Source organism: Salvelinus fontinalis, chromosome 21 (assembly GCF_029448725.1).
Source record: "Salvelinus fontinalis isolate EN_2023a chromosome 21, ASM2944872v1, whole genome shotgun sequence".
In the NCBI taxonomy this organism is placed as follows: Eukaryota; Metazoa; Chordata; class Actinopteri; order Salmoniformes; family Salmonidae; genus Salvelinus; species Salvelinus fontinalis.
In genome coordinates, this window is record NC_074685.1 from 11,558,499 (window position 1) to 11,577,826 (window position 19,328).

The 19,328-nt window shown below is 41.9% G+C and overlaps 1 protein-coding gene across 3 annotated transcripts; it reads left to right on the plus strand.

Moving 5' to 3' along the window:
* The first annotated feature begins 754 nt into the window (after positions 1-754).
* Positions 755-18,386, plus strand: ark2n (arkadia (rnf111) N-terminal like PKA signaling regulator 2n). 3 transcript variants are annotated; one of them, XM_055873837.1, is made up of 5 exons: positions 828-1,070; positions 3,004-3,879; positions 14,533-14,724; positions 15,301-15,412; positions 15,762-18,386. In XM_055873837.1, exons 2-5 carry the CDS (start codon positions 3,069-3,071, stop codon positions 15,958-15,960), a joined length of 1,314 nt encoding a protein of 437 aa, XP_055729812.1. In that variant the 5' UTR covers positions 828-1,070; positions 3,004-3,068; the 3' UTR covers positions 15,961-18,386. The 3 variants fall into 3 exon arrangements, with proteins under 3 accessions (XP_055729813.1, XP_055729814.1, XP_055729812.1); XM_055873839.1 differs by lacking the exon at positions 14,533-14,724 and having other exon boundaries at positions 792-1,070; XM_055873838.1 differs by lacking the exons at positions 14,533-14,724; positions 15,301-15,412; positions 15,762-18,386 and adding an exon at positions 10,132-14,272 and having other exon boundaries at positions 755-1,070.
* The last annotated feature ends 942 nt before the right edge of the window (positions 18,387-19,328 follow it).

The window sequence follows — 19,328 nt, forward strand, 5'->3', positions numbered from 1 at the left end:
AAGAAGGTGAGGAAAGCACTTTTAAAGAGCAACCAGGCATCCTCTACTGACGAGATCAATATCCTTCCAGGATACCTGGGCCAGGTCGATTAGAAAGGCCTGCTCGCTGAAGTGTTTTAGGGAGCGTTTGACAGTGATGAGGGGTGGTCGTTTGACCGCGGCGGACCAATTACGCACACAGGCAATGAGGCAGTGATCGCTGAGATCCTGGTTGAAGACAGCAGAGGTATTTAGATGGCAAGTTAGTCAGGATGATTTCTATGAGGGTGCCCGTGGTTACTGATTTAGGGTTGTACCTGGTAGGTTCCTTGATAATTTGTGTTAGATTGAGGGCATTTAGCTTAGATTGTAGGATGGCCGGGGTGTTAAGTATGTCCCAGTTTAAGTCGCCTAACAGTACGAACTCTGAAGATAGATAGGAGCAATCAATTCACATATTGTGTCCAGGTCACAGCTGGGGGCTGAAGGGGGTCTATAACAAGCTGCAACTGTGAGAGACTTGTTTCTGGAAAGGTGGATTTTTAAAAATAGAAGTATAATTTTTGGGGCACAGACCTGGATAGCTTGCAGAGTTCTGTCATACTATCTCTGCAGTAGATTGCAACTGCGCCCCCTTTGGCAGTCCTATCTTGTCGGAAATTTTAATAAAAACTAGCTCTAATAATGACACACGTGATTTTCAAGTCGGAGCTTTAGAAAGTTGCCTGCGTTTCCGACTTGGAATTCGGAGTGACCGTTAAACGATTTTTACCAGTCGAAGCTGGGTTTTTTTTTTTCGAGTTCCTAGTTGTCATAAACGCGGCATACCTCTCCCTAGACTCACGGAGGCGCTAATTATTTTTCTATGTCACCCACGCATGGAAGTGACGCACACATTTGTATGTGAACAACGGCTGATGGGGACATTTTGAAATAAGTAGCTAGCTGGTACTCGTTAGTGGACCAAGGTTCACTTTGCAAGCCAAATTTACTTTATTAGTTGTATATCTCGCATGCGTGATACGTTCAAATTAATGAAGATGTCACAGAAGTCGGACACTGAAGAAACAAGCGTATAACCTAATACACAAGTAAGTTGCTAGTTTAGCTACCAAATTAGCTACCCCGTCAGTGCGAACTGGCTGGCTAGCTGCTGGGCTACGTTAAAATGGAATCGTCGTTAGCATACGTCGCTTCCATTTTAGGTAGCTAACTAGCTGCCTATCAAGTTCGTGCTAGCGGTATCACAAATGCATGCATGGATGGTGGACTATGTTTAGAAATCCCCCTAGCAACTCCCAACTCGTTTTAAGGGAAACTTGCTTAGCAAACTAGCTAACGTCGTTAGTCATAGCTAGCTCGATAGCCAACGAAGCCCTCACCATAGTTTGCCTTAATATTTTCCCTGTTAGCTAGCTACCTACCCAGACGGGTAAGCTACCATCAAGCTAGATAGCTAACGCTAAGGATGAAGGAAGCCAGCTTCCGCGATGCTGGTTTGTTTTATGTTTAGCGTAGTTGACGTTAGCTTCTATGTTTTGCTTATTAGTCAGCCAATTGATAGTGGCGTTTAATTGTTAGTTATGTTGTCGAGCTAGCAATCCAGGTAGCTACGTAGGTCAAAATTTCGTGTTTTTGTGGTAAAACGGTCAGTTATGTTATTCATACTTGATAGATGAGGCTCTGTCTGAACTTGCTCTTTTCCTGGCTACTGGAAGGTGTGGCGCAAAGATCCCCGGACTTGAGTTTCGTTGTTGCCCACACAGTGGTGTTATGACACCATTCTAAATAGCCACATAACTACTGTTATAATGCCGCGTTCAAAACAACTGGGGTACTCTGAAATATCCGACTTAAGTGCATTGAAAATAACTGGGAATTCGGACAAAAAACGAGCTCCAACTGGGAACTTTTTAAACGGTCATGCAACTATGAATTCCAAGTCGGATACTCGGGCATCCTTCTAGAGCTCCGACCTGAATATCTCTGACATGATTAGACTGTTTGCCCCCCCCAATTTCCCAGTTGTCTTGAAAGCACCATAGCACAACTTTGGGTAATATATTCAACGACGGTCTACTAGCTGGGCCACATCTATCTAAAGTTTAGGTGTATTTTGGTGGAATGCTGTGAATTTGAGCAATGAAGAGTTCACGATACAGTTTGAAAGAAGAAGCTCACTATTTGTAGGTGTCTTCTCCCTACAGGTATGTGACCAACATTCCACACAATGGTAACATACGTTTGGAACCAGCAGATATTTGTAAGCTGACCACATGTGGGGGTTCAAAGTTAAACCAGTAGAACAGATGTTGCCAGAATCTAGGTTATAACCTTATGTGAGAATGCTACCAAATACCCATGTTACCCTTTTGATTCATTATTGGTTTTTGGGTGGCAGATAACCTAGCGGTTAAGAGCTTTGGTCCAGTAACCGAAAGGTTGCTGGTTCAAATCCCAGAGGTAACAATGTGAAAAATCGGTCTGTCCCTGTGAGCAAACTTAATCCTAATAGCTCATGTAAGTCACTCTGCACAAGAACGTATGCTAAATGACTAAAATGTAAACACACCCCACTACAGCTGTAAATGCAGCCAGATTAATTAGTGCTAATTTGCCTTTTGGTACTGTTGTAGGCTGCTGGTATTTAATTGAAAAGTTTTCAGTGGTTCCCATCTCCTCTCATGTACCTCAAAGGTACACATTTTTATTGTTGACCCTGTCAAACATGCCTGGTTCAACGTGTCAACTAATCATCAGGCCCTCAATAAGTTGAATCAGGTATGTTTGTTTAGGGCTACAAGACAAATAAGTGCTGTTGGGGGTACTTGAGGACCGGAGTTGGGAAACACAGAGTTACACCTTTCATAAATCGGTCTGTATTGCGTCATTTTAAAGATCCTGCAAGGGGATGATTAATTTCTAATGTGTTCAGTCTTAAAGATATATCAATATTATAGTGGGTGCAAGAGTAGGTCTTTTTGAACCAAAGTTAAATCTCTGTGATATCGTATATTGTTCCAGGTGAGTTCCTGTCCTGGTCCACCTGTTTAAAACAGTCAGACCACGGGGCCCTACGCTCAACTAGCATGAAGATGGCAGACACTGAGAAGACAGAGGAGTTTGTGGATGCTGAGATCTTCTCAGAGTGCCCCGTGCAGGGGGGGTCAGCTGCTGCTGTCAGGGGGGAGCAGGAGGAGCCCCTTAAAACAGAGACCATCAGCTCTCCTCCAGGAGAAAGGGAGGGGGACAGCCCCCTGCAGACTGAGGGTGAACCCAACCTTCTCTCCATGCCCTGCCTCATGATGGAGCTGAGAAGGAACTCCCCTGAGTCTCCGCACGCCTCCACCGGCAGCGACAAGCCCACCTCGGGCCGTGCCTACGAGAGCGACTCCTCCAACCCCTGCATGCTCTCGCCCTCCTCCAGCGGCCACCTGGCTGACTCGGACACACTCTCCTCTGGTGAGGAGGGATCCGCCTCACGTGCGACAGTGGAGGGGGGCTCCACAGAGCCCGGGGCCGACACCAGACTTGCAGCAGGGGGTCAAACATCTGCATCAAGTGGGCGAAAGTCCCGTCGTTCACGTTCTGAAAGCGAGATGTCCACCAACACAATGGCAGCCAAGAAAAACCGCTGCCAGCCCGCTGTGGTGGGTGGAGCAGGCGTCGAGAAGCAGACCAACGGCCGGCTGGCTAAAGTCAAAGGTCACCGGAGCCAAAAGCACAAGGAGCGTATTCGGCTGCTTAGGCAGAAGCGTGAGGCTGCGGCAAGGAAGAAATACAACCTGCTGCAGGACAGTAGTACGAGCGACAGCGACCTCACCTGTGACTCCAGCACCAGCTCCTCTGAAGACGACGACGAGACATCAGGCGGAAAGACAATCACCACAGACATCCCAGGTAACAATCATCACAGACATCCCAGGTAACAATCACCACAGACATCCCAGGTAACAATCACCACAGACATCCCAGGTAACAATCACTACAGACATCCCAGGTAACAATCACTACAGACATCCCAGGTAACAATCACCACAGACATCCCAGGTAACAATCACCACAGACATCCCAGGTAACAATCACCACAGACATCCCAGGTAACAATCACCACAGACATCCCAGGTAACAATCACCACAGACATCCCAGGTAACAATCACCACAGACATCCCAGGTAACAATCACCACAGACATCCCAGGTAACAATCACCACAGACATCCCAGGTAACAATCACCACAGACATCCCAGGTAACAATCACCACAGACATCCCAGGTAACAATCACCACAGACATCCCAGGTAACAATCACCACAGACATCCCAGGTAACAATCACCACAGACATCCCAGGTAACAATCACCACAGACATCCCAGGTAACAATCACCACAGACATCCCAGGTAACAATCACCACAGACATCCCAGGTAACAATCACCACAGACATCCCAGGTAACAATCACCACAGACATCCCAGGTAACAATCACCACAGACATCCCAGGTAACAATCACCACAGACACATTTAACCGAACCCAACTCACATGGGGGAATATTCACCACACATACGGTGCATTCAGAAAATATTCAGACCCCTTCCCTTTTTCCACATATTGTTACGTTACAGCCTTATTCTAAAATGGATGGGGGAGGGGGGTAAAAAAAAATATATATATATATATATATCATCTATCTACACACAGTACCCCATAATGACAAAGCGAAAGTTTTTTTGAAGTGTTTGCAAAAGTATTCAAAAATAAACAAGTACCTTATGTACATAAGTATTCAGACCATTTGCTATGAGACTCAAGATTGCGCTCAGGTGCATCCTGTTTCCATTGATCATCCTTAAGATGTTTCTGCAACTTGATTGGAGTCCACCTGTGGTCAATTCAATTGATTGGACATCATTTGAAAAGGCACACATGTCTATATAAGGTTCCACAGTTGACAGTGCATGTCAGCAAAAACGAAGCCAAAAAGTCAAAGGAATTGTTTAAGCTTTAAGACAGGATTGTGTCGAGGCATAGATCTGGGGAAGTGTACCAAAAAATGTCTGCAGCATTGAAGTTCCCCAACAACACAGTGGCCTCCGTCATTCTTAAATGTAAGAAGTTTGAAACCACCAAGACTTCAAAGATCTGGCCAAGCTGAACAATCGGGGGAGAAGGGCTTTGGTCAGGGAGGTGACGAAGAACCCGATGGTCACTGACAGCTCGAGTCACTCTGTGAGTGTGGGAGAACCTTCCAGAAGGACAACCATATCTGCAGCACTCCACCAATTAGGCCTTTATGGTAGAGTGGCCAGACGGAAGCTGTGAACAACAAGATTATCTGGTCTGATGAAACCAATATTGATATCTTTGGTCTGAATGCCAAGCGTCATGTCTGGAGGAAATCTAGCACCATCCCAATGGTGAAGCGTGGTGGCAGCATCATGCTGTGGGAATGTTTGTTTTTTTCAGCGGCAGAGACTGGGAGAGTAGTCAGGATCGAGGCAAAGAGGAATGGAGCAAAGTACAGAGAGATCCTTGAAGAAAACCTGACCCAGAGCGCTCAGGACCTCAGACTGGGGCAAAGGTTTACCTTCCAACAGGACAACAACCCTACACACACAGCCAAGACAACACAGGAGGGGCTTCGTGACAAGTCTCTGAATGTCCTTGAGTGGCCCGACCAGGACCGGGACTTGAACCAGATCGAACATCTCTGGAGAGACCTTTTAATAGCTGTGCAGCAACGCTTCCCATCCAACTTCACAGAGCTTGAGAGGATCTGCAGAGAAGAATTGGAGAAATTCCTCAAATACAGGTGTGCCAAGCTGGTAGCATCATACCCAAGAAGACTCGATGCTGTAATCGCTGCCAAAGGTGCTTCAACAAAGCACTGACTGAAAGGGTCTGAATACTTATGTGAGATTTCAGTTTTTATTCTTAATGCATTTTCAAACATAAAAAAATAAACTGTCTTTGCTTTGTCATTATGAGATATTGAGGGGGGTGCCAATTTGAATCAATTTTATAATAAGGCTGTAACATAACAAAATGTAGAAAAGGTAAAGGGGGCTGACTACTTTCTGGAGACACTGTATATCCCATGTTAAATGCATTTGGGTCTTTCTATAAATAATGGGGCCACTGTGACGTTGGGATAAACATTTCAAGATGGGTTGAAATAAATAAAAAATAAAAAGTTTTATGCAGTTCCCATGTGTACTTGGATGAATATGCCAATTGCCGGTTAACTCTACATATATATACTACAACGGGACTATACATCCTTAAAGCAGGGTTTACCAACATTGGCAAGTCATTCAAGGTCTTTCAGACTTTTTCAAGCCCTTTATTGTACTTTTCAAGGATCTGTGTTATACAATTGTATAATTGAACATATAGGGCATAATATAGAACTGTCAAACTAGGCCGTTACCACTTTAAGAATAATGCATTGATATTAAAATTACATTCTAAAATGTGAAAATACTGTGGACTTGTCTGACAATTTTTTTAAGAAAAAAGTAAATAAAATTATTTAACCTTAATTTAACTAGGCAAATGAACTGGATGAATGCATGATTCTTTTTCTGTGTCCTATGTGGCCCGAAGCAGGCACACATAATTAAGCCAGGCTGTTTTTGTCATGAGAAAGTGGCTAAAACCCCAGTTCCTCTTATAATGGAAGGATTTGTATGGAAAGCCATGTTGATGCCAGCATTCGATCTTGTCGTCTTCATAATCACTGCATGTGGTTTTACCGCAACAGAGTAGCGCAACACCCATCAATTGAAATGGTTGGAAAGAAACAGAAGTGGCCACATCTCTCACGAAATGGATCCAAAAGGAAATCCCAGATAATTATCAGGAAGCAGGAGAACTAAATTGGCTACAATAATTTACAGGGACTTTTCAAGCACCGAATTCTAGTAAATGTCTGTTTTTTCAAGGTAGGCATATTCCAGTACTTGAATATCTGTTCTTCAAGTTTAGGTAGGCTGCTTCAAGCCCATTGTATTGCTTAAATTTGCAGGTGTATCATGGAAACTAACATGTGTTTGTCATGTTATTTCATTACCAGGTTATGTTGTGAAGATGCCTATTAGGCTATGTCATTTGTTGTCATTATATCCAGAATAATGAACAGGAATAGAGTTTGGTGTTGCACAATTGTCTATCGTATGCAATTGCAAACCGACTCGTCCAATCCAAGGCACAAAAACATACTCATTACTCTGACACTTTCTGTTAAATCTAATGAGACCATTCTCTAAATCTAGCAGACAACAGATTATCAACATCAATTCTCCATGGGATATTAGATCCAATGTAGATCCAGGCACAACGGTCTTCATCAGCGTAAGGAATGAGAGACCCTAAATATTTTGGGTATTTCTTTTGCGGGCACCTCTTTTTCCAGCACTTGGGCTGTTTCATCACATGCACTATCACAACAGCTGTTCATCATTTGACTGTCATTCAGAAAATTCCCTCCTGGATCAGATGTGTGAAAATATCACAGCATAGTTAAACAGCTGGACACCAAATGCGCATCCAACATGTATTATGCATAATAATTGAAGAACCACGTAAATGACTCTCGCTTTAGATTTTCAGTATCAAGGTAAGGTGACTTTCTTTTAAAAGCATTCGAGTTTGCAATCACATACATTTTTGGAGATTTGTGTGCCCATAAACTGTTTTCACCCCATTACACAAGGAGACACAACATTTAAGTAGTTACATTGCAGTTCTGAAATCTCTATACAGAACAACTACAGGGTTCAATGGCTAATTGAACTAATTAATGAAAATATATGATATAAGGACAACTTACACTGCCATAAATGCAAGGACGGAAAAGTAATGTTTTGTCACATGATTTTTGGACAAATCCGTCAAGTTGCAAATCATGAGAAAGGGATAAACAGTTTTTAAATCAACTCGTGAATTTTATGTAAAATGGCTACTGTATTTTCCCCCCTTAATGCAATGACATGAAGAAAAAAATGGCTTAACAGCTATAACAAGTTTTCCAGCATAGGAAATCCTGGTACCCCACTCTATAGAAAGACCCATGTACTACAGGGATTCCAAGTAACCCACATTTAGTGCACCATAAGGTAATAATCACAATTTACTACAGACATCACAAGTAATTTTGACAATTTCTCGTAAACAGTTGCCACAGACATCTCACATGAATCATTTCCCATACGTTTACCAGAGATGTCGAGTAACCATAGCATCCCCGGCCAATGCAAACACACTGACGCTTCTGTTTATGAATGTTTGCTAATCTTCAATGGCTTCTAGCACAGGCATCACTGAATGTTAATTGTTTTAATAACGGTTCATTTGTCTCCATTCACCATGCATTTTGAAGGTTACAACCTATCATGTCTTCACCACGTAATCCACCTGTAGGAAATGTTCTTTTTAAACTCTGTCATTGTTTGCATGTTGTGTGGAATGTAGATACCATTTACTGAGTTATAATTGGGTCATTGTTTTACTTCTACTTTTCCAGTCTGTGCTGCCATAGCGAGCTGTTTTTTACAACAGTATATGAATTCACTGTGTGGTAGTAACCTTGTGATAAACATACAGTAGGAGTATCTCAAAGCTGTGACAAACATAGTAGTAAATGTGTCATTCACATCGAAGGCGCCACTGTCCATTGTAATGTGATTGACTTCTTCCTGTCCTTGGTCAAAATAGAGATTGAGGATTAATGGAATGAGATGTCTCCATCCCCAGAGCCTTCCATTAATTCACCATACCTTTGCCACGTAGCACCTTATCGTGCTGGTTCGGTTGAACTTCTGTTGAACTATTTGAATGTGGCCCTTTGAGATTCCCCTAGGCTCCAGTCCAGTGTCTTAGACTGAAGCTGTGCCTGTTTTCAGCGCAGTAGGTCTCGATGTAGTTGTTTGTCAAGGCTCTGGATTACTGTTAAACAGATGCTTCAAGTGTAATAGGTTGTAATAGGCATCTGATTCACTGCTGTGTTTGGGAATGTGGTGTCCATTTTAGGATGTCGTCATTTCAAAATGCATAAATTAACCACAGCATCTTGTCGAAGTTAGCAAAAAAATCTATCATAGGCTAGGATATATTTGACAACACTTAACTAATCTTATCTTGTGTTTTTGTGGTATTTATACATTGTTTTATTGGTGGCCCTTGTGTTTGACTTGATTTCCTGATAATTGGAGGGAAAGATTTGATTTGCATTAAGGACGTGTTGCTCAACTTCAATGAGTACAATGGATCAAATACAGTAAGACTTGTACTGCAGATCAAATGAAGATCTATATTGCTTTAAACTCGTGACTTTATTGAGTTATTTCCTCTTTATAAGACTTGGTATGTCAATGATGTTGCTATCTGGTTTGATAAAGTGGGTCTTGACGTTGCATCTTGGCATTGGGGTGACAACGTTGATATTAGTTTGAGGTAGCGTTGTTCTAATTTAGACTGGGTTAAATCACTGCCATAACATGGAGATGGTGGTGCATTGCTCTGCCTGCACTCAAGCAGGGCTATTGTAGTACGTAGGATAATTTGTAGAGAACATGGCAATAGTCAGCTGTAACTGACATTTTCCCCCTTCGCTTTCCTTGATTACCACAACTGCATAACTCTTCTAGATGTGCGTAGGTAGACATATTTTATGTGAATCGCATTTTGAAATTGTTGCTAGTTCAAATAAGTTATGTCTAGCTTGTTTAAGTACATTTGATGTCCAAGGAGAAATGTCAAAACCTTGGTGCTGTGTCTGTCTGGGTTATTTCTTACGCTGTAGGTGCGTACATAGTTAAAGTTTTCCTGGTTGTCTTATCACAAACTATGCACGGTTAATCTTCAGTAAACACTTGCTACAATGAGTTACAGCAACTAAATCTCTTAACCCCAATTTCTCTCTATGGTGGATCTATAGGACTCCATTTTATCAACCATTACTGCATTCCGTACACAGACCTGACTGCTACAACTGCATGAACGTAGTCCATCAGCATGAAAAAGTCGATCTGCACGTCAACGAAACTTGTCATTTTTCAATTTTTTTTAAATAATTATAAATAAAACAAACAGTCCACCAGCGAACATGAAGTGCTACTGTGTTTCTTATGGCTTGGCCTCAATGTCTTTAAAGCTGCGGAGGGATCCGGAGTGAGCGCTCAGATGCAGGGCCTGCTGGACGGCGGTGGCTCGTGGGACAGGAACAGCATTGGCAGCGTGCTGGAGGAGGCCATGACTCGCTTCGCTGTGATGCAGCGGCAGACAGAAGAGCGCTTCCGCGTCTGGATGGAGAAGCTGACGCGCCTCGACTCGGATGACAGCGTCGACTCGTCCATCCACTCGAGCGACGCCCCCGGGCGGCACCATCGGCACCGCCACAGGGCGCCGCGCCCGTCCAGCTCCTTCCTGCCCTCCTCGGAGTCGCAGGAGACAATGGCGGCGTACATGTTGGCCCGGGAGAACGCCAACGTCACCATGAGCAGCTTGGCCCCTGACCCCCTCAACAACAACATCCTGCCTGATGTAGTGCCTGCTACCCAAAATGGAAATCTGGACGTTCCAGACCCCGGCCTCTTGAACGTTTAGATTCCCTTGTTGGACTTGTGGAGTGGTTTTAGTGCTGTATTTTCCAAATGGATAAAGTTCCACTACCATCACACATACGGTGATGACGGCAAATGTGCTTATCTAATTTCCACTTTCTTGGGGGGGGGTGGGTTTAATCACCAACCCTCCAATTCTACTGGAAGTCCCTAATATGTGTGTTACATAATTAACATGGTAAGCATGGCCTTGACTGTGACACTCAAGTCCTCCATGAGCTTTGTGGCTCATGGCAGCTGTGGGTGCTGAATCACTGTGAGATCTAAGTATTTTGAATGCGTTTTTTAAAAATCTAAATGGTTCCTGGAGCCAATTTACTTTAACTGCAACTTATAGAAAATTATTGCATCATTGACACGGACAATGCATATTTTATCGACCGACTGTCAAGTCAGGGCTCTCATTGTATTGCTTTCAGTATGCCTATTCCAGGAGTATACATGTTTACCAGCTAACATACTGTGTCAGTTCATACAATAACGTGCGTTACAGAACCCCAGACAGTCCCTTGTGCAGGGGGCTGCTTCATGGCATGTGCCTTGTCATACGGAATGCTGGGAATAAGAACGTTGTCATTGTGCCATTTTACTTAAAGCCACATCCGCTGGGCACTGGGTTAGTAATTGATTTAAATATTTGTCAATGTTTTCACAGCCTTTTACTTTAGTGGCATAGCTTTACTAACAGTAAACATTCTAGAGAGAATTACATTCTTAACGCAATATATTCAGCCCCATACAATTCCTTGAAATTGGATGTCCAAATCAGAACATTGTTAAACTTTTATATTTAGGTAGAGAAGTATTATTATTATTTTTTTTGACCTGAACTTCTGTTGTGGTAGCACTGAGACTGTGAAAGATTAGGCCTAATACTATGATGGCAGTGGAGAGACTTTTTTTTCGTGTGTATATCGTGGGTGTGGGATCTTTTGTGCTGAATAGGAGTAACACATCAAGAGCCTCATGTCTGTCCATATCCTTAAAATAGTTTTTCTGCCAATCTGGTCTGTGCTTAAAGCAAATTCGGCCTTTTTTTATTATTATTTTTTTAATAGTAGTTGTATTGATGACTTTTATCAAACTGAAACCAGGTTTCACACTATCAATATATAGTTTGGGCTCCAGAAAAGTATAGCGCATGTTAATGATGACTGGTTTCTACATAGGCCTACATAACATACAGGTGACAATGCAGCCTTTTCTAGTTCAGATCCTGTGATTGCTTGAGTCTGAATAACCTTCTCCAGCTACTTATAAAAACAAGAATGACTTCTTCAAACACTATCTACACATCCAGGACATAGCTAAAGGAACATAGCTGGAAGCATATTCAATAGGGCCGTGGTCTTTTGGAGCATTGTAATTTGCACATGAAAATGTACTGCATATACAATATAGCTACACAGTTCTCAATTTCACACTTTAATCTGCATAAAGTTTTACTGTTTGCATGTGAACTTCCCTTCATGTATATGTGCAAATGTCAAAGAATAATTTTTGATTAGCCTGTGTGTGCAAGGTAAACCTTTGCTCGTATGCTCATGAATTGTAGTGAGTGACAACTTCCTTTTGGTTTTATGTTAACAGGACTTGGTCCAGCTCTCGTCTCCTGCCTTCAAATTCATGACGCACAGTTCATCTGACATATTTAGTTTGCCGCCTTGTCCTGTTTGGATCCCAGTACTGTAAATGGTCTTCCATTTGTTTACCACAGTATTGTATCATGTCAGCAGCTCACATAAAAGAGCCCAATTTTATTTTTTATTTTTTTTAATACAAATGCATCAAATACCTTCATGGTCATTTTCCATTGGGGACCGGTATTAAAATCAAATTGTATTTGTCACATGCGCCGAGTACAACAGGTGTAGTAGCCCTTATAGTGAAATGTTTACTTGCAAGCTCTTTTCCAATGATGCAGAGTTAAATAAAGCTATACAACACACAAGCTTGTTTACCAAAGAGAGAATCTTGGTTTACAGTGTGCTCAAACTATTGGGACAGTGACACGTTTTGTTTTTGGGAGGGGGGACTCTGTACTCCAGCACTTTGGATTTACAGTGATACAATGACTGAGGTTAATCTGCAGACTGTCGGCTTTAATTTGTGTGTTTATTGGCTGAACTGTTTAGAAATTACAGAACTTTTTTATCATTTAATGTAGACATGTTTAGGAACTATTCTTATTTATAATAAAAGTGACTCCAAAATAACAATACATTTTTAACATTTTCTATTGGGCACAAAATAATTTGAAACTCAAACAATCAGCAAATGCATCCAAGTTTGTATTGTCACAAGCTTAATGTAATTGTGTGCTAGGAATATGTGACCAAATACTAAACCTTTGACTACTTTAATACAAGTGAATTGTCCCAATACATTTGATCCCCTAAAGTTGGGGGACTATGTACAAAAAGGTGATGTGATTTTGTAAACGGTTCGCCCGATACAGATGAAAATGCACTCAAACTAAAGCTGACAGTCTGTACTTTAACCTGCATAGTCATAATTTCAACTCCAAAGTGCTGGAGTACAGACGCAAAAACATGTCGCTGTCCCAATACATTTGGAGCTCCTTTTATCTTCACTAGTTATGAGGATCAGGAGTTGTTCCTAATCCTGACCAGCCTGGAAAAGGTTAGCAGTGTGGTTAAAGTTGGGGTTAAGGTTAGGTTTAAAATCAGATTTTTAAGAAGATCAATTTTACAAATGGGTGTTTAGTCATTATGACTTTGTGGCTGTATTAGACTTGAGTGCCTGGCATCCACTGTAACACTGGTGCCCATTTTGCTCTTGACTTGACTCCCATACTGCACTGTCTGCGCTCTCAAAGTATGCTGTCTAGATCAGTTTCCCAAACCTGGTCCTGGGGCTCCCTCTGGGTGCAGGTTTTTGCCCTAGCACTACACAGCAAGGTTCCCAGGACCGCGGTTGGGAAAACCTGGTCTAGATGACCCTCAGGCATGTGGCTTAGGCTATGTGTAACTGACTTCTCTTACAGGGTAGAACAGAGCAGACACTCGACCGACGCATGTCCCCCAATACTCTACCAGGGTTTTTCTACAACATAACTAAGTTAACCCTTTGTTACATTTTATCTTATTTTTTGGGAGCAGCTTTTTTGTTTTTGATAACTGGTCAAACTGCTGCTAAATTGTTTACTTGCTTTATTGCATACACATGATAATTACAAGTTTTGAACTGTATAAAGAACATTTCAGATTTTTAGTTGTTTGTAATGATTGCATCCGTTGGTAGTTTTTTTTTTTTGTGAATGGCTGTTATTTGAAAAGCATTAAAGGATACCTAAAATAAATTATGTAATCTGTTTATGAGTTAATTGCAGACTATATCAGTAGTTCATGCATTAAACACACAGAATAGGCTATAGTTGCACGTCAGATGTGCCAATTACACATGTAACTCTGGGCACAGATACACATTCTATGAATTCTGAACATCTTCAGTTTGATGTCAGTCATCTTGACATTTTGAATAAGGCTCATAGCCTAGATATTGTATTCACATTTACAGTTGAGCAAAACAAAGCAGTTATGTAGGCATATTTGCTATATACTAATGCTTTATTACGAGGCAAGTAGTTAAATTATTACTATTCAACCTAACTTGTTAATTGTCTGACAATAAATATATTTACAGCTGAAATGTTTTTTTTTCATTCATCATGCATGGCAGGTGGCATTTAGCAGTCGGGAATATCAAATAAGGTATTGGAAGTTGTAGGGTGAGGGTATGTATGTCTCTGATCCACTCAGATACCAAGGCTGAAATCCTATCATGAGCTGCTATACTAGCAATGCAATTATTGTGCTAATGGAGGTAGCTACTTTCTACTGTGAGCACTGAAGTTCACTAACCTGAGAGACGAAGTGGTTTGAATAATGAAGTGTTTTCTGTTTCTACAGACGGGACTCCCGTAGTGTGCCACTATGATATTTCAGACACTGATTCTAACCAGGAGAACTTAAGTGTGACTACGGAGCGAGTGCGCCGGACCACCGTGATAACACATGAAAGGCTAAAAACACACAGGGACCAGGATATGGCAGCAAACTCTGAGGCAGTAAGAGTACAGCATCTGTGCTCTCTCTCAGCAGGTCAGTTACAAACCCGGTGTAGCACACTGAAAATGTTTACTCTCTCTGGGAAGACTTACTGTATAATCCGCAAACATTGACAGGCTCAAGGAGATTGTTTAACAGGGATAATGTTGGTGCAACCAGTAGCCTAGGTACTAGGAACCAACATCTCAGAGATGAAAACATGGTGGAAGAGCAGTTGAATAAAACATACGTTTTGTACTGTGCTCCACGGTTGAGAATGGGGATCTTAGGATTTCGGAGCAGAAATGATACAGGATGTCTACAGTACAGGTGTTTTCCTTTCAGGTGCTGCAAATGCGTTTTTTCTGTTTGCCTTTTATTTTTTGTCTTGCTGTACACGTATTTCATAGAAATTCAGTTGGTCAATTGACATAGATGTAAATTTACATAGATATCTGCTGCAATGAAGAGTAAACCAGATATTTGTGTCCATCAAACTTCCAGAGGAGGGGTGGATTGCATCATTTTTCAATTACTTTTGTTTTTGTTAATGTCTGTGTCTGTGAGGTGTACTGCTATTCTACATGTCCCTGTAGGTTCTAAAATGTCTTATGTGTTGTTGTGTTGCAGGTCACATGGAGGCAGAGCTGGCCCACAGGGAACCCCCTCGACACAAGGGCCACATCAACATCCCCTCCTCAGACAGTGAGGTAGAAATAGTAGGAGTGCAAGAAAACACAAGGTGAGTTCAGAAAGCATAACTTGCAACACACGTCGAGGGCAGATTTGCCTGCACTACAACCACTACAAAACTGTAATCCTTATATGGTGTTGGTCTACAACATGTTACTTTAAGAGTTATGGTCATGCAGTCATGTTTTATTGCCGCAACAAAACGGTCAATATAGTTTTACTGTGTAATACCAACAGCTCATAAAGGCAATGGCTGCTTGGGACTGTCATGGAACTGGTGCACTGCAATGAACAAACAGTTTTCGTTACTAAGTCGTCAGTATAATGTTGTTACCCTAATGTTTCTCTAACATTGCTCTAATGTCCTTGTTGTGTTATTGTGCCCTTTCTCTTAACAGATGTGCCCATCCTCGGGGCGGGGTAATTCAGAGCCTGTCCTCTGCCTGGAAGCCCAACTCACTGGAGCAGCTCAACAACAGCACGAGGCAATCCTCCCAGCTCTGGACTACCGTGTCCCCCCAGCCCAACTGGGTGTCCCCTCCGGAGGTAGTGGACCTCACTTTGGACGAGGACACCAGACATAAATACCTACTCTGAGCAACTCGTGCACTGAAGACTTCCTTACTCCCCTCTCCTCCTCCTCCAGCCTCTCCCCACCACGGCAAAGGCCCTTCCGGAGTGGTACAGCCACCACCTGTGACTCATGGGTTGCGTCTCAAATGACACCCTATTCCCTATATAGCGCACTATTCTCTATACCTCATAGGGCTCTGGTCAAATGGAGTGAGCTATATAGGGAGTATGGTGTAATTAGAGATGCAGCCTCATGGACTTCCTCTGATGTTATTAACCTACTGTAGAACCTTCTATCAAAGCCATTTTAACAAAGATGATTCCCTGATCATGGATTTAAAATACATAATCAAGAGGGCAAGACACTAGTGCAGGTTGAACCATACAGAGGTGTTACAGTAAAACACATTGCAATATTCTCCCTGTCCTGGACCTCATTGATCCTGAGGACTGTTGTCCGTACATAGGTAGGCACTGTGTTCTGTCTGTCCGCTAGCTGTAACATAAGACTTGAAGCTGCTGCATGAGGGTAGGGCAGTATCATTAGCTCAAATCTGCTGCACTACAGACTGGTGTCCTATTCTCCAGCTGACTGGATTGGGCGTACAGTCGATACTTAACGGCAGTTGGTACACTGTCTGCAGCATGATATGCCGGCATGTGACGGAGCTTTGGTGGCTTGACCTGACCTGCTCCGTACTCCAGTAGAGATGTCACTTAGGTATATGTTAAGATTTTAACACTGGCTCTACCCTCACTGGTCAAACTACATTGATTATGTTGTTTACCCTATTGTGCTTAAAGAAGGTGATTAGTAAAAAATGTATATATATATATTATATATATAATTTGTACTATTGATAATTTTGCTGTCAATGATTGGAGCATATGTGTTTAAGATAGAAACTGAATCAAGTTCTAAGCTAGCTAGATCAACTCTTTTTTTGTCTTATTCAAGGAAACAAACCACAACAGTGGTCTGTTCAGTTCTCTTCTTTCTCCTCTCTGGGTAGCAAGTGGTCAGACACACAGTACTCAGGCAGTTGCTGCAGTCCTCTGGCAGCGCAGGCTATGTACGGTACTATTACTGTTAGACAGGTCAACTGTGTCTGTTGAGCCAAGCTGTTGCTATGGAGAACAGTCTGATAGTGTCCCAGTTGTCGTTCTGGTAGTCAGTGAATGTATGACCATGCAGGGCTGACTGGTTGCATTTATATGGATTGTGTGTATATCAGTGTGAATGAGATATCTCCTCCTAACCTCTCGGGACCCCCTTTTTACAACTGAGGAAATGTATCTTCCATTGAACATTGCAAAGCAAAGATGGCCTGAATGCCTTGGAATGTGCACTATTTTCTTTCAGAATCATGTATATTCTTTTATCTTAAAGCATGGCAGATTTTTGCTGTCTCTACAAAAAAAAGATATTTTAATAATAGATGTGAATTTACTACATAGATATTAAGAAGCAAAGTACAGGTGAGTTTGTGTCCATTTGGGGGCTTTATAGAGAGACCTATTTAATGTATGAATGGTTTTAACCCTGATTCCTCAGGACTCTCCCTGTGGTTCTTGTGTTTATTGTACTCATGCAGTACTGCAGGCCTGGTTAGTTTTTACCAATGGTCCAATATGACACATCAGATCCAATTGAACTGCATGAACCTCCCTGGTCTCTCTCCCTCATGAGAGGGTTATATTGAAGCATTTAATTCACTCCTGCTGGTCACAGAAAGTGGAAAAGTCCTAATCAACACCAGGAACTGAACCAAAGTCTAATGGAACGTTTGTCAACGAAAGACTTAACCTTAGAGACTTGTGATATTTAAGCTTTTGACAACTTATTTTCCTTTGCACCTATAAAATTATTTTGAGCTCTGAATTTAGTCTTGATGAGTTGAGTTCAACTTAAATGACATCACTCTCCTCGCAGAGGAAAACGCTGTATAAATTAGATGATGACGTCATAATTATATCAACATTTCAGTATCACTTTGACTTTTAACTGGCCAGTTTTCTCCACTGTATGCAGATAGCACTGAAAAATACACTTTTATTCCAGATCTTGCATGCAGCACTTCTAAGCCCATTCTTGTCGTGTAGCTAGCTCTTCATTATGATTTCTGTTAAATGTCAGTAAAGTAAGACATTGCTCATGCCTTTAGGCTTAGTGGATTGCTTTCTGTATGAAACTAGGGCAGCGATGCTCAAGTAGGGTTGCACATACCATTTCTTTTTTTGTCAAGTAAAACATTGTTTCAACCCGTTCTCAGTAATTTAACTATTTTATTCTGTTTATTTTTGTTTATTTTACTGTCAGTATTTTAAATTAACAAGAAATTAGTGTTAATATTTTGTCGCGTCTGCAACTCCCTGACTTCCTTGAAATTATATGTCTGTAGGACTAAAAGGAAACAATTTTAAAACTAAATAAATTGACTATTATTTAAGTACTTTGTTGATTGATTTTTTTACCCAATTGGTTTGCTCCCTTATCACATTCACTTAACCCAGTTTGACTAGATAATTTGTTTGTTGGGGGAAAATTGATAAATGTCTTATTAGTGACTACCGATATTCATCCTAAAATGCTTGTATGCTGACCCATCTCTCTTTGACACTCATTTGTGCCGTACATGACAGGTGCCTGTGAGGACATTGGCATGGGCTTGTGAGCATGTCAATACCAATTGTGTGCATATGGAAAAGGTGTTAATCTATCAATGTACAACACGTGTGTAGAAGGGTATGCATGATCATGTGTGTGCGTGTCTGTAACCACGAGAAGCAATGGGGGTTGAGGTTCCGCTGATCACTCATTGTTCCTTTCTGGCCTTCGGGTCCAGGCTGTCTAGACAAATCCCTCTCTTCATGAACAATACGACCCCTCACCCACAAAGGGACAGGGTCAAAGGTAAGGCAAAGAGGCACTGGCTGCTAGGGGGACGTGGAGAGACCGGAGCTGTGCAATATGCCTATCGTAACCTCAACCCTGGAGCCCTTCTGCTCATCCTGAGGGCACCACCACAGCTGTATGCTAATTTCCGCAGCTAGTCCTCTTGTCATTGGTGAGCAGAAGAAGAACTGCTAATATTTTACTAGCCTACAAAATAAATTAAATTGTTCTGTGCTGGTATTTTATGCAGCTCTGAAGGAGGTGTTTGCATATTTGAGTAGCCTTTAGTTTGTGCAGTTGAAATCACATCTGTGATTGTAGAGTACACACCTGACCACCAGAGGGCCCTCTGCCAGCAGAAATCACAAAGGAATGTTCATGGAAGTACCATTGGTAAGGACCAATAAGTAAGTAAAATACTAGGTTATTTAATGTTGTTTACTGTCCACAAGTCTATAAGGTTATATCACACCTTTGCAATGCCATTCAGGAACGT